Source organism: Branchiostoma belcheri, unplaced genomic scaffold, assembly GCF_001625305.1.
Source record: "Branchiostoma belcheri isolate BF01 breed outbred unplaced genomic scaffold, Haploidv18h27 scaffold19, whole genome shotgun sequence".
Classification (NCBI taxonomy): Eukaryota; Metazoa; Chordata; class Leptocardii; order Amphioxiformes; family Branchiostomatidae; genus Branchiostoma; species Branchiostoma belcheri.
The window spans coordinates 1,826,623-1,838,789 of NW_017803379.1; the positions used below are offsets into that span (position 1 = coordinate 1,826,623).

The 12,167-nt window shown below is 42.8% G+C and overlaps 2 protein-coding genes across 2 annotated transcripts; both read left to right on the forward strand.

The window, feature by feature from the left end:
• The first annotated feature begins 1,388 nt into the window (after window positions 1–1,388).
• On the forward strand, window positions 1,389–6,358 carry LOC109467845 (adrenocorticotropic hormone receptor-like). Its single transcript, XM_019765933.1, has 3 exons — window positions 1,389–1,685; window positions 5,161–5,290; window positions 5,818–6,358. Exons 1-3 carry the CDS (start codon window positions 1,389–1,391, stop codon window positions 6,339–6,341), a joined length of 951 nt encoding a protein of 316 aa, XP_019621492.1. The 3' UTR covers window positions 6,342–6,358.
• Window positions 6,359–10,319: 3,961 nt separating this feature from the next.
• Window positions 10,320–11,498, forward strand: LOC109468059. The gene is made up of 3 exons (XM_019766285.1): window positions 10,320–10,439; window positions 10,571–10,656; window positions 10,985–11,498. The coding sequence occupies exons 2-3, from the start codon at window positions 10,651–10,653 to the stop codon at window positions 11,228–11,230; spliced, it is 252 nt and encodes an 83-aa protein (XP_019621844.1). The 5' UTR covers window positions 10,320–10,439; window positions 10,571–10,650; the 3' UTR covers window positions 11,231–11,498.
• Window positions 11,499–12,167: the final 669 nt, after the last annotated feature.

The following is a 12,167-nucleotide window of genomic DNA, read 5'->3' on the forward strand; positions in this document are numbered from 1 at the left end:
GAAATGTATATCAATAAAACTTTCATCCAAATCAAATTGTTAGCTCGTTGATATATTAAATCACCGGAGACCTCAATTGATATAATCACTGGAGACCTCAAAGGAATTGTTGTTGTTAGGATCCTAGGACTTCATGTGGAATTCAAGGGCACGGAAAGGAAAGGAGAAATTGGAAACCCCTTCAGAGAGCTGGTTTTTAAAATGAACGACAAAACTACTACTTAGATGTTGTAACGTCACACCACTCCAAACCGACAAAGACACTCGCTTGCACTCCCACAGATCAAACTGCACATCCCGCATTTTGGCACACCCGGGACCGGGACCACGGTGCATTCAGCCGCTTTTCCCGTGAAACCTTCAACCCTAAACCTGACATCGTGTATGATTCAGACACGCAGAAAATGTACCAGAGTGGTTGATGTGGGAATGGGAGATGCCAGGCCTTGCCCACTTTTGTGTCGCCTGCCGTGACATGTGACGTTATTGCGTGCTGTTATCCCACAAAGCTTGGCACTTACCTGAGAGTAGACTTGTAATGAAGCAAATAAAATCCTCAAACTCTCTGTGGACGGCCGCCAAGAGCATCAAATTTCTATCTGTCCCTGTGTAATGTACCGTCACGTTTTCAATACTACTAGCTAGTAATAACGTTACACTGAATGAATACAAAACTGATAGAGGCTGTGCTGTATTTCTTACTTTCCGTTCAAAGGACGATATCGGAAGGCATGCCCGTGTTGCTATGAAGTTAAAGACAACTACTAGTATCGCAACAACAAGTCAGTGTCGCACAAGTCAGTGTCGAATTTAGGGTCTATTTTAATATATAGCGGGCTCCGATCTGTAGCTGGTGTCTTTTCTATGTAATTTACTGTTACTGTATAGAAAACGGAAGGCAGCAGAAGCCCGCGCCCCACGGGCGATGTCCTTGGTGCTGAAATGGGTGGTCACTTATAGCTGTAGTGTAGCACGTCACCAGAAAACCAGAAACCGGCAGTATCAAAACGTTGACTCAGCCTACCTTGGAGGTTTATCTCAAAATGAAAAAGTCCAAGATAGATATGAAAACAGTTTGATACGCTTTGGTATTGGGATTTCTGCCCCAAACACCTTTGACACTTTAGAACGCAAAGACACGCCTCCAACTACCCTATGTGAACACATCGTTTCGTAAGTAGCTAGTATGATAGATGATCGACATCTTTTATGTTGTTATGAACATATACCGAAGACGCACCTGCGCGAACTTCAGTAATCCCTCCTTCCCGTTGATGTGATGTTAGCACGCCGGGTAAGCCCCGCCCACTTCCTGTACAATATTAGTGACCACGGGGAAACTCCGCACGCTCCGAGCGCATCGTCATCAGCCAGGAGGCAGACAGGCGATGGTAACGACTCCGGGAGACTTCAACGTATCGGGGATGCTGCCGCCGGACTTGTCCGGGGCGTCCCAGGCCTTCCAAGCCGCCTGGGTCGTGTCCATCCTCGTCGCCAGCGTCCTGTCGAACCTGACGGTTCTGGCCGTGGTCCTGTGTATCGAGGACCTGAGGCAGCCGGCCAACTACCTCCTGTGCGCGCTGTCGGGCGGGCAGATGCTACAGGTGTTGGTCATGGCACCCCAGGCCGCCGTGCTGCTCACCGTGCCGGAGGCCAGCATGACAGAGGCGGCGTGCGTCCTGCAGGTAGTTTTTTTTTAGAACAACGATTTGCTAGAGTTGTCGAACCCGGTGTTTTGTACTCTTTATGTTGTTTGATGAAAAAATATAGGAGGGAATTTCTAACAAGCATTTCTCCATTGAAGCGGCATGGAAAGAACATACATGTAACGTGTTACTCTTTATTTTTGCTAAACAATGAACGTAAAAAAGAACAAGACACAGTGGAGGGCAACTCTAGCAAATTGCTCATTTTAGTCTCACCACCGACGAAGAAGAATATAATCAGTAACAAATACTAGTAACAAAATAACAAATGGGCATTCCCAAATACAGAGATAGCATGTAAAATCCTTATGTGAAATTGTATGCTCTATTTTTTCATGTTTTCAGTCCTTGGGAATGGTTTGTCAAGAAAAAAGAATCCAACTTACAGGTCTCGTCAGAAATCAAACAAAACCCATCAGAAGAGAAGAGAAGTACGGGTGATTTAGGTCCAGGCTTGCAAGAAACCGAGTACAATCAGAATTGATATACAATCAGAGAACAGCACGTATTAACCGAGAAAACCCCAGCCCGCGTATGTCTGATACGGACGCTATCTTTATAATGAGCAGCTATAGAACATCACGCTGAGCAGTGCGTGGTGACAAGTATGGTTAGATGTAGATCTACTACGCGATAACTTGACATATGTGGTCACATTATCAGCTAAGAGCCGCCTAGTGCCCGCATTGTATTGTCTTGATACAGTAAAGCAGACGAAAACATTAGGTTCGTTATCTGTGGTACTCTCTAGCAATGATTACTAGTATTCAATCAACATCAAATCATGACATGAGTATCTCAGGATCTTATGTCATCTGGCCATGGATGGACAGCGACGAACAAGTAAGGGTCTTAGAAGTCAAGAAAGAACAACTTTTGAAGCAGTAACTCTATCACTGAGGCGGAAGAAAAATAAAACACTCCTGTTCCATCTTGGATATAAAGCAGAAAATGGTTAATACAAGCAAATTGCACCTGTGCCGACTTCAAAGTAACTAATAAAGATTGAGTCGGGTAATTGTAAGACGACTCTGCACCTGCAGCTGCTCTTTCGGTACACGATTCGCTTTTACTGATGGGATAAAAATAGAAACATGCCGAAAAGGTCGTGACTTTGATGGACACTTATGGAGAAAGCGGAGGTCATTCACTTCACACGTAAACACTTAAGCTTGATGGTTCAGACCCATCTGTTCAAAGTGTCGCAATAACATTCACAACAGGCCAGGGGTGTCTCATCAGTTTGCGAAAACACTTTAACAGACACGAAGCGTGCATTATTTTACAATATAGCTTGTGGACGGGGGCATCCTCTGTAAGGTAACATACTTTTCTTGTACGTTATTGGTAAGACCAAATCTAGAATACGCTGCAGTAGACCCAGCGTATAAAAAAAAGAAAGATAAAGTGGAAAGCATGCAAATTAATGGGCCAAATACACAACACGTAAATTTGCACCATGGGCTGTGGTACTGGCGATAAGCGCTGTCTTATGTACAAAATACTGGTTCTGCCAGAAGCAAGAGAGTGCTGTCGTCTGAAAGTGATGATAAATGTAGTGCCTTCTGTGCAAAGCTGAAGGCTGTGTAATTTTTCACTGGAAGGAACTCACTCCCCTGGCGACCGCTGTAAAGACGTTATCCGTGAGCCAGGGTGATGTCCTAGGTCGGAACGGTTCACTCCCAATCATTTTTAGACGCCTTGAGAACGCGGAGTCTGTGTATGGGTGAAACCAGGGGGCATTCGATCGATAACCCCGCATTGCAGTGAAAAGAGATGGAGTCTCAAGAGTTTCTCTGAAAGGCCTCTAGTAATTTCCAGGAAATAGCAGAGCAACAGTAGCCTGGGCGCCATCCGATTCGTAACGGCAGCTCCGAGAAAAAAATCTTTTCGCTGTTGCCGTTACAAATTGGATGGCACCCAGGCTAGGGCAACGGTTGTTTGTACATTTTCCCGCTAAACAGGAAATCATGTACAATGTACAAATGTATATACGCTGGAAATTATATGTAGTAAAAGGGAATTCTTGCTTTGTTGTTGTGATCGGAAAGTCTTTGATACACAAATACACTGGTATCATGATATCACTTCATGTATTTCAAGAATACGATTTAACGCTAGAGTCTGTATCTGTATCTATATCTTTGTGGATGGTGTAACCGCCCTTTGGCCAAACACGCCAACTAGGGGTCCCGGACGAAAATGATTTCCGCGTCACGACGCCGTTCAAAGCTAATTTAGACACCGCAAGTTCTTTATCTACAGACGGCAAGACGCCCACGAGCTATCCGCTAGCCACTCGATTTTCTTTCAATGAGAAATTGATCCATACGGATTACGTCTTAGGGTCAAGACCTTTCAAGAAGGCAAACGGCTCACATGAGATGGCGTAGGAAGACACAGAAGATGCTATTCTTGGAGGAAAAGTGAGAAAAGGAGCTTCGGCGTGGGCCTTTCTCACCGCCAAGAAGACGTTTTTGCAGGAATCATCCTGCCAGTGAGCCAGTATTACAACAAATGGTTACTTCACGACATGGCTAAAAAGGTCAATGCTTGTAAGCTGTGAGAATAATGACCCCGTGAGATTCAGCCGATAAGAACTCGTGTAAGTGAGAAATTCGTGATTTTGAACGGAGAAGCTCCCAGGACGCAGTTCGAACATGGGCATTATATATTCCATATCCTTGGGTTGAATCAGGCTCCATGGGGCGCAATTACAGGATAAACCTATGGAGTGAAAGGGCAATTTTATCATAAAGATGAAATATGAAACCCACCGCGTACCAACCATACCTTCAGGGGAATTCAATTAGTTTGACGTCAAAGCATCTTCGGAGCACTTATGTGATTAACGCTTGTTCTGTGGGAGGAAAGCAGGCGCTGTCCGGGGTGCTGAATTGCTGTTGGGTTGTTACCTACGCTTTTGTGTATTGCTCGTACATGTAGAATATCAATCAAGAACTCTGTAATAGACCTGAGTCAGTTTAGAAATGTGCGCTGTATGGCAGAGACTGTCATTCTTGTATAGAACTGTTCAGCCGTACGGCCGTAGCTGAAGCTGTAGGGCTGTTAACAATTAGGATTTTACCATGGTTAATACTGACCATATATATGTAGAATATTATACAACTTGTAGATATATCTATCTACGGCACACGCTTGAAGATCACAAACCAATCGATGAATAACACTGAAGTTTTAAAGTGTAACTCAGAACGTGTGTGCTGTTTGAACTCTAAGTATATTGAGTCTGTCAAGGTTAACATATTGTTCATTCTGTTATTTTGCACGAATGAAAACACTCAGAACAAGAAATATTTCTCTGTCTATCAGGACTAATGTTCCCTTTCCTAAAGGATCTAAAGGAATTAGAGCATCATATAACACAGCCACATACAAGTCGTCTTACAAGATGAAAGATCTGAACGTTTTTGTTACTTTGTTGTCCTATCAGGGTATTCTGTTCATGGTCTCCATCACCTTCACGCCGTGCATTCTGGGAATTCTGTCGTTCGACCGCTATCACTACATCGTCCACCCTACGGAGTACCGCAACCGCTTCACCGGGCGGAGTGTTCTCACAGGTATACGTACATACACCTTCGTGAGATAACAAGAGATCAATGATAGCAAAGCTTCAACTAAGATTCAAGAACTCTAAGACGTCAGTCCCATTTAAATGGCATATAGCTTTAGGAAATAGACTCGATAAAATTCATTGGCCCTTGTGATGTAAACTTAGATGTGTTATGTTGTGTTGTGTTGTGTTGTGTTGTGTTGTGTTGTGTTGTGTTTTGTTGTATTGGGTGGATTTTACATTAAAAAGAACAACTGTCCAACAAGTCTGTTGGAATGGGTAACATTGTACTAGTACCTCAAATTGGTCGTAAATTGTGATTGGTAAGGTTTGAAAGTCATCTGAACACAACTGTAGGGCACGGCAGCTGTGTTGAAAGGTTTAAAAGGAAAGTCAAAGTGTGTAGTTAAACTGCGCTAGAAGGTACTTCCAGTGGAATATTGCCAACATTCGCTCTGTCTTCAGCATACCTCTCGGATATGATGTGCATACCTCACGTGTGCACATTTCACACTAACGTTCATTTCTTTCCAGCCATAGCCTGCACTTTTCTGTACACCTTCACCATGACAGTAGTGGGGCTGTTCCAGGGGAACTCCTACAGCCTGAACATCGGCCTCCTGGTGTGCACCAACAGCGCCGTCGTGTCTGATGTAGCCTTTGTCGTCTGCAGCCTTCCCGCCATCGGCCTCATCGCCTACTCCTACATCCTCATCTTCAAGGAGGCTCGCTCGCACTCGCGCAAGATCCTCCCCAGCGTCTGCTACGACGCACGGCGGAAGGACTTCAAGGCCAAGATCAAGACGGCGAAGACGGTGATGCTGGCCATCGTGATCTTCTTCCTGACCTGGGCGTCCATGGTGGTGGCCTACGTGGTGTCGTCCTCCCGAGCCGAGCCGGGACCGGGCGACATGCTGGCCCTGAGGGTGACGAGCCTTATCTTCCTCCTGTCCGCCTTCCCCAACCCCATCCTGTACGCCTACAGAAACAAATTCTTCAGGGACGCCGTCAGGCGCCTGTTCAGGAGAACTGCCAACGCCGTGAAGGACATGGTCTAGTATTCCTTAGCCTGACTAAATCGCGCTTCTAGCGACCGGCCTGTCCGAAGGTTGCCGGGTGGGGGTTATTAACCCCTTGACCGAGAGCTTGTGTAAACACAGGATAAATATTCCTGTGGGAAAGATCAAGCATGTATATATTGTCCCAATTTTTCCGTCCCGAAGTAGGATTTGATCCCAAGGATTGTAAGAAAATACAAAAGAATTACTTAGAGAACAAAATGCTGTATCTTTATTACATTTCTTGACGTTTCTATATAATTAGCTGTAGGGTTCACGAATATAAGCCATATTAATGAACCGTCTTAATGTTGAAAATCTTTTCTCTGTGTTTCAGCTGTTTTGATTACGTTTTGTGCATATAACTACGTTTTGTGCATTGTTGAAAGCTCAGTGTAAAGTCCACGTGTTGATAATGTATATGATATTTGGCAGTGTAATATTAATGTTTACACATTTAGTCTTTCCTTGCACATCTGTTGTATCGGACATTTGACGCTGTTTCTTTTTGTGAGATTTCGACAGCATGGAATTGGAATGGTATGCGTTCATTCCATGGCCACGTGTCTTTCTATATTCATTGTCACAAGATTGTTGTTTGGTCTAGAATCGTTTGATTTTGACGTCAATGAAATTTTCAACTATTGTTCGCACGAGATAGTCGTCTCCTTTGTCATAACAAATAAAACAGCACCAACAATATTTGTATCATCGCGTTACTGTTGATTATTGAGTTGTGTTTCAACACTTTTCGTAGGATAGGGTGTACTTTTTGCCTTCCTCATTTCAGCTAAGGCATGCCGAATTGTCTAGTCCTTTTTGTACAATTTTGGAACAGTCCTGTTTAACGGGTTAAGAAACTGAAAACAAAAGCAAACTGGTGGAGCTGTAGCAAATGCTTACATGCGACCATGGAGTTAACTCCATGATGCGACGAAGGCAGTTGTTATGCATAATCGATGTTTCATTTCACGCCCCAGAAGAAAGTGAACGGATTGTTTTCCGTACTATACCACCCACGGCTTTCCTGTATTAACCGTTCTAAGTAGCATCATATTCACGTCATACGGACGTACTGAAGTATGCAAACGCGTCACCGCGCACGCACTCGCTTTTGATCCGGTGGTACTGGTCATAACAATGTCTGACAAAAGATAAATCGCCCGCCAGTAACAACATGAAACATGAACATTCCAACAGCGTTCCTGGTAACATGTCATAGTAACAGCCTAACCGTTTGAAACGTTGTTTTCAGACATTTCAGTACCAAGGACAAATGCAGGAAGGATTGGGAAAGTGCACAGGAAAACAATGGTTTAATGCATTCACATCAGTGTCGAAGAAATTAGAGCAAATCGAAATCAACAGCTGTGGCACCTTCTACTCTTCTATGTTATGTATGTCTCCTTTTATCATTTTGTTCACATGGTTTTTTTACAGAGATCTCTTAAATGAAGCTACACACTCACACACAAAAAATGAACTCTCAACTGCTTGGAAGGCCCGAGTGTAGTTGACTGTGAAGCCCAAGTCTTGGCACAAACATGACACGCAGCTGTTCTAAAAAGATCAAGTTTATATGGACATCACGTAAGTGTCATCTTTATTCTGTGCACTCTTACGTAGTAAATGTCCGGGGTTTACGCTGTGGATACCGGACGTCGAGAATGGATGTTGCTGTGCGGCAAGCGAAAGCCTCAGTCGTAATGAAAAAGAGAACTCCAGGCTACTACACGTTTTGCACCCCTAAGTTAGTTACGACTGTCGTCCCTGGATTAACGGCGTGTATGTTAACGATAGGCTGAATTCCAGATCTAAAGGAAGGCACTGTACCGTAAAATGTAGTCTGACCCATCCGGGAAGCAAGAGGAGAGAGAATGTGGCGTGCCTGCTGATGGAAATTACCACAGAGGTTAGCAGTATAACGTGACAACGTCAAATCAAGAAGGGCATGTGGAGGAAATACACTTCTGAAAAACCATCGTGGTCTTTAAAGTTTCATAAAAAATTTGAACACCACAAACCTATCGATATACTCCCAGCAGAATGTGTGATCTTTTTAAGATCTACATCAATGATGCATGTTCACAAGTTTGATATGTATCATAATCTCAAATTCAAGCTTAAGTACTGGACAATGAAAATATTTCTCATCGTTAAATCTTATAGCCCCTTTTTATCGAATAATTCCTACATGTACCATGCTTTTTGCAAGGTTATTTTGTACATAGTGTAGGTACGGCAAATTTATAACAAGGTGTGGGCGTTACATTATTGTACCTGCGGTACATATGGGCGTACTATGGGATTCAGGCGGGCTTCGGTAGGCTCAGCTCCAACCTCTCAAGCTATGCGCGCATAAGCTCTTACGCGGTCACGGTGGACCGATTTTTTTTGCGTCTTGTGGCTGATTGCCCAGTGCTGAATAATCACGTCATATGCGGTTGCAGTAGGATTTAGCTTTTCAGACGCTCTGTTCCAACTTAGTGGAGGAATGGTATTAAATTTGACGAAGCGTGAATCAAAATGTACTTGGTCAATAACTCTATAACACTGCTGCCAACTGACTTTATCAACAGTCACTTTTAACATTAAAATTGTTGGTTCGTCTTTTGTTCCAAAGGTATGTTCGTTTGTGAATGGGGCTTATTACCGTATAAGGAGGCTAATTCGAATGAGCACATTCGACGCAGTTTAGATTCCCATTGTCATATAATCATACAGCACAGAAGTGCAGCGGTAGCACCCTGAGACAATTGTATAGAGGCAAGTATTGACGACCCACAGGGGCTTTGGTATAAAATATCTCAGCGATGTATCAGAAGTATGAATATGCCTGATTTCATGGCCCTTCCCTTTTAACAATCTTAATGTATATCTCATACTACATTTTGGGGCCAGTCGTGGATGTGTACCTACCAACTTAGGCCGTCTTGTAACGGGCGAATGCTATCGTTGATACTTTTCGATGGTTGTTTTGATCAATGATCGTACTACATGTGCGACTGTGCCGTGGCTATGCCAATACGGACTCCGACGTACTGTTTGCGCTGTCGTTTCTAGACTTTAACAGTCTAAACGTCAATTGCGTACTCTTCAGGCGCTACCGTCCCTCTTCAGAACGTGGTGACGCACAGGATTTACCCTTTCCACAGTTCTAATTGCCCCTTTCGATTCTTCAGAAGCGACAGCAAACTTCAACTTGGACTCAAGTACGGAAGTCAAAGGAGGGTGCCATCTTCTAATCAGCCCTTCAAATTTTGAGTCGAGTTTTAACTTTAAGGTGCTTCCACAGCCGGGTATCTTGTCAATGCTAAGCGCTTCTAAGAAATGAGCCACTCTTTATTGAAGCAGTTTAATTGTCGTTCCTCTCAAAATCAAATCGTTTAGCAGGACAATTTCAGTCATAGCAGGTTACATATTTAATATGATCATTGTTTCAATCATCGTAACTCGATGAAGGGCTCGGGGGCCGTTTTGCACCAAAGATGTTCATTGGTGTTTCTCTCAAAGTTTGCAGCAAGAGGGTCTGTTTTGTGTATATGTAGATGTGTGTAGACATCGTGACAATGAGCAATCAAACGGCCGGTTTGTTCTTAAGATACTTTAAATGACGAGACACATGCAAATTCAGGCGTCTCGCTGATTGAATCACATCAGTTGTAGTTCAAAGGTCAATAAGACTGCTCATCACATATCAGGTTTTGAGTTACATGCTATTTGAACGGCTTGATTTCGTAACAATAATATACCGTTCGTTTCAGGTGTAGACGAATATTATGGTAACGAATGCGGGTCAATGGGTTACTTTGACATGACGTTGGTATTTCTTAATGTGAATTACATTTGAGGCTTACAGTAATTATATAAACAGGTGAATGAATATGCAATAATCAATGTGTATGAATATGCAATAATCATTAACATTTATTGCAAATTGGCCAATCAGAAAGTGCATTTTTTCAGCCAATAGGTGAGCAGAAACAAAGTCCAAGCGACCAATCAGAGTAAAGCTACAAGTACATAAACCTGCTACCAGGGCCACAAGCCAACAAAGTTTTTCTGGAGGAGCCGTGGGGAAGTCGACGGGAGAAAAAGGTTAGTTTGGCGCCGTTGGATGATTTTTTTTGTCGTACTTATCTACTTCGTCTAAAATTATCCTGGAATACACGTTATGAACATTTTGCAGTTGCATTTCATCGCTATTAATCCTCGTGTTTTTTTTCCAGTGAACTGTCGGAGTAAAAGTCTTCAGACCTCTAAATATACGTCCAGTTCTTGTTCAACTTGTCCCGAATTCGTAGAAAACATGAAGGTAATGATTGTACTCTCTTAGAGCTACATGTATATGGAAGGCATGTTAGACTGGCGTACATTAGTGTGTTCTGTATTCCCGCTGCTCTTTTGGAAAACATAATTAAGGTTGACCACTAACTCGAGCTTAGATACATGTACGGAATTGAAAGCACGACGGATTTGTGCTCTGCTAGTGTTACATATACATGTAGTTCTACCTACATTTGTAGCCAAAGGCTAATGGACCGTTGTTTTCATACAAATCTTTTCGTAAAGCTCTAATACTTAAATTTCGCTGTAAGAAGTTCCTAGAACTGATTTCAACGCGTCTTGTCTTTTTCACACAGGTCTCAGTTCTACTGCTGGTGACGCTGGTTCTCCTGGCCGCCTCCACCGCTGCCATGGACCTTGAGGACGTCAAGACCAAAAACGACGTCAGAGCGTACATCAAGGCGGCCGGCAACAAAGTCGAAGCCGCCAAAGCGCTCCACGCCAAGATGGTGTCCCAAGGCAAGGACAAGATCGCCAAGAGGTTCATAAAAAGGGCCAGGAGGGCCTTCAAAAAGAGGAGGCAGCAAAGGAAGGACGACTGAAGAAATTTATAAGAACTGAATATTACTGGACAATGGACGGTTCCTCGACTACTCAGTGATACTTGTCTGATATTGTATCGTTTACGTCTAAACGTTTCAACTTCATTTGATACTTCATTTTAAGTACATACGTGACATTAATAATTATACGTGAAATTCATCTGCCAACAGAACAAAACTTACTCCATGTGATAGAAGCTAAAACTGTCGTGTCACAAATAATCTGGATGTTCATTGAAGGAGCCTTTGAATAAAATTATGAATTTGCCATCTGTGTTGTCAAATTTTCTTATTATTAAGCACTTAGTAAAACAGCTGAGCCAATAATTTAATACCCTGTATGTGACATAGTACTGGTATCTTCAGTTGTTAACAGTTCTCATCTCAAAACAACTTTAGCACCAACATCGCTGGTAATAAGGCATCGGGGCTTGCTAGTAGAATTCGTTTTAATGACAAATATATGCTAGCTAAGCGTGTATTGTGCCAAAATGTGACAAACCTTTTTCTTCTGAGCTACACATATAATGAAGGATGTATACCTGTACCACTTGCCTGTGTCTCTAGTGGATAACTGTCTACTAGTATTCCCAAGTTAGCGCTTTACAGGATGGTTAGTCCATATGATGGATTCATATCAAAGGGTTCCAGGACATCATAACACATTTGCAGCACTGTGGTTTTTCCCTTGGCTAAATAAACACAACTCTAAAGAAAATGTTATGTTTCTTCCTTAGTGACTTTTCAAATGTCACTCCTAGGATCAAAAGGAAACTCTTTTTTGCCAACTCAAACTAAGCACAGTAATGAATCATTTACTTGTACATGAATGTAGAGGTGACATGATGTTAAAACAGATGACTTTAAACAGAAACGTTCATGATGATAAACTAGCAAGGCAGAGCAGGTATTATATCTAAGTGGGAAAACTATATAC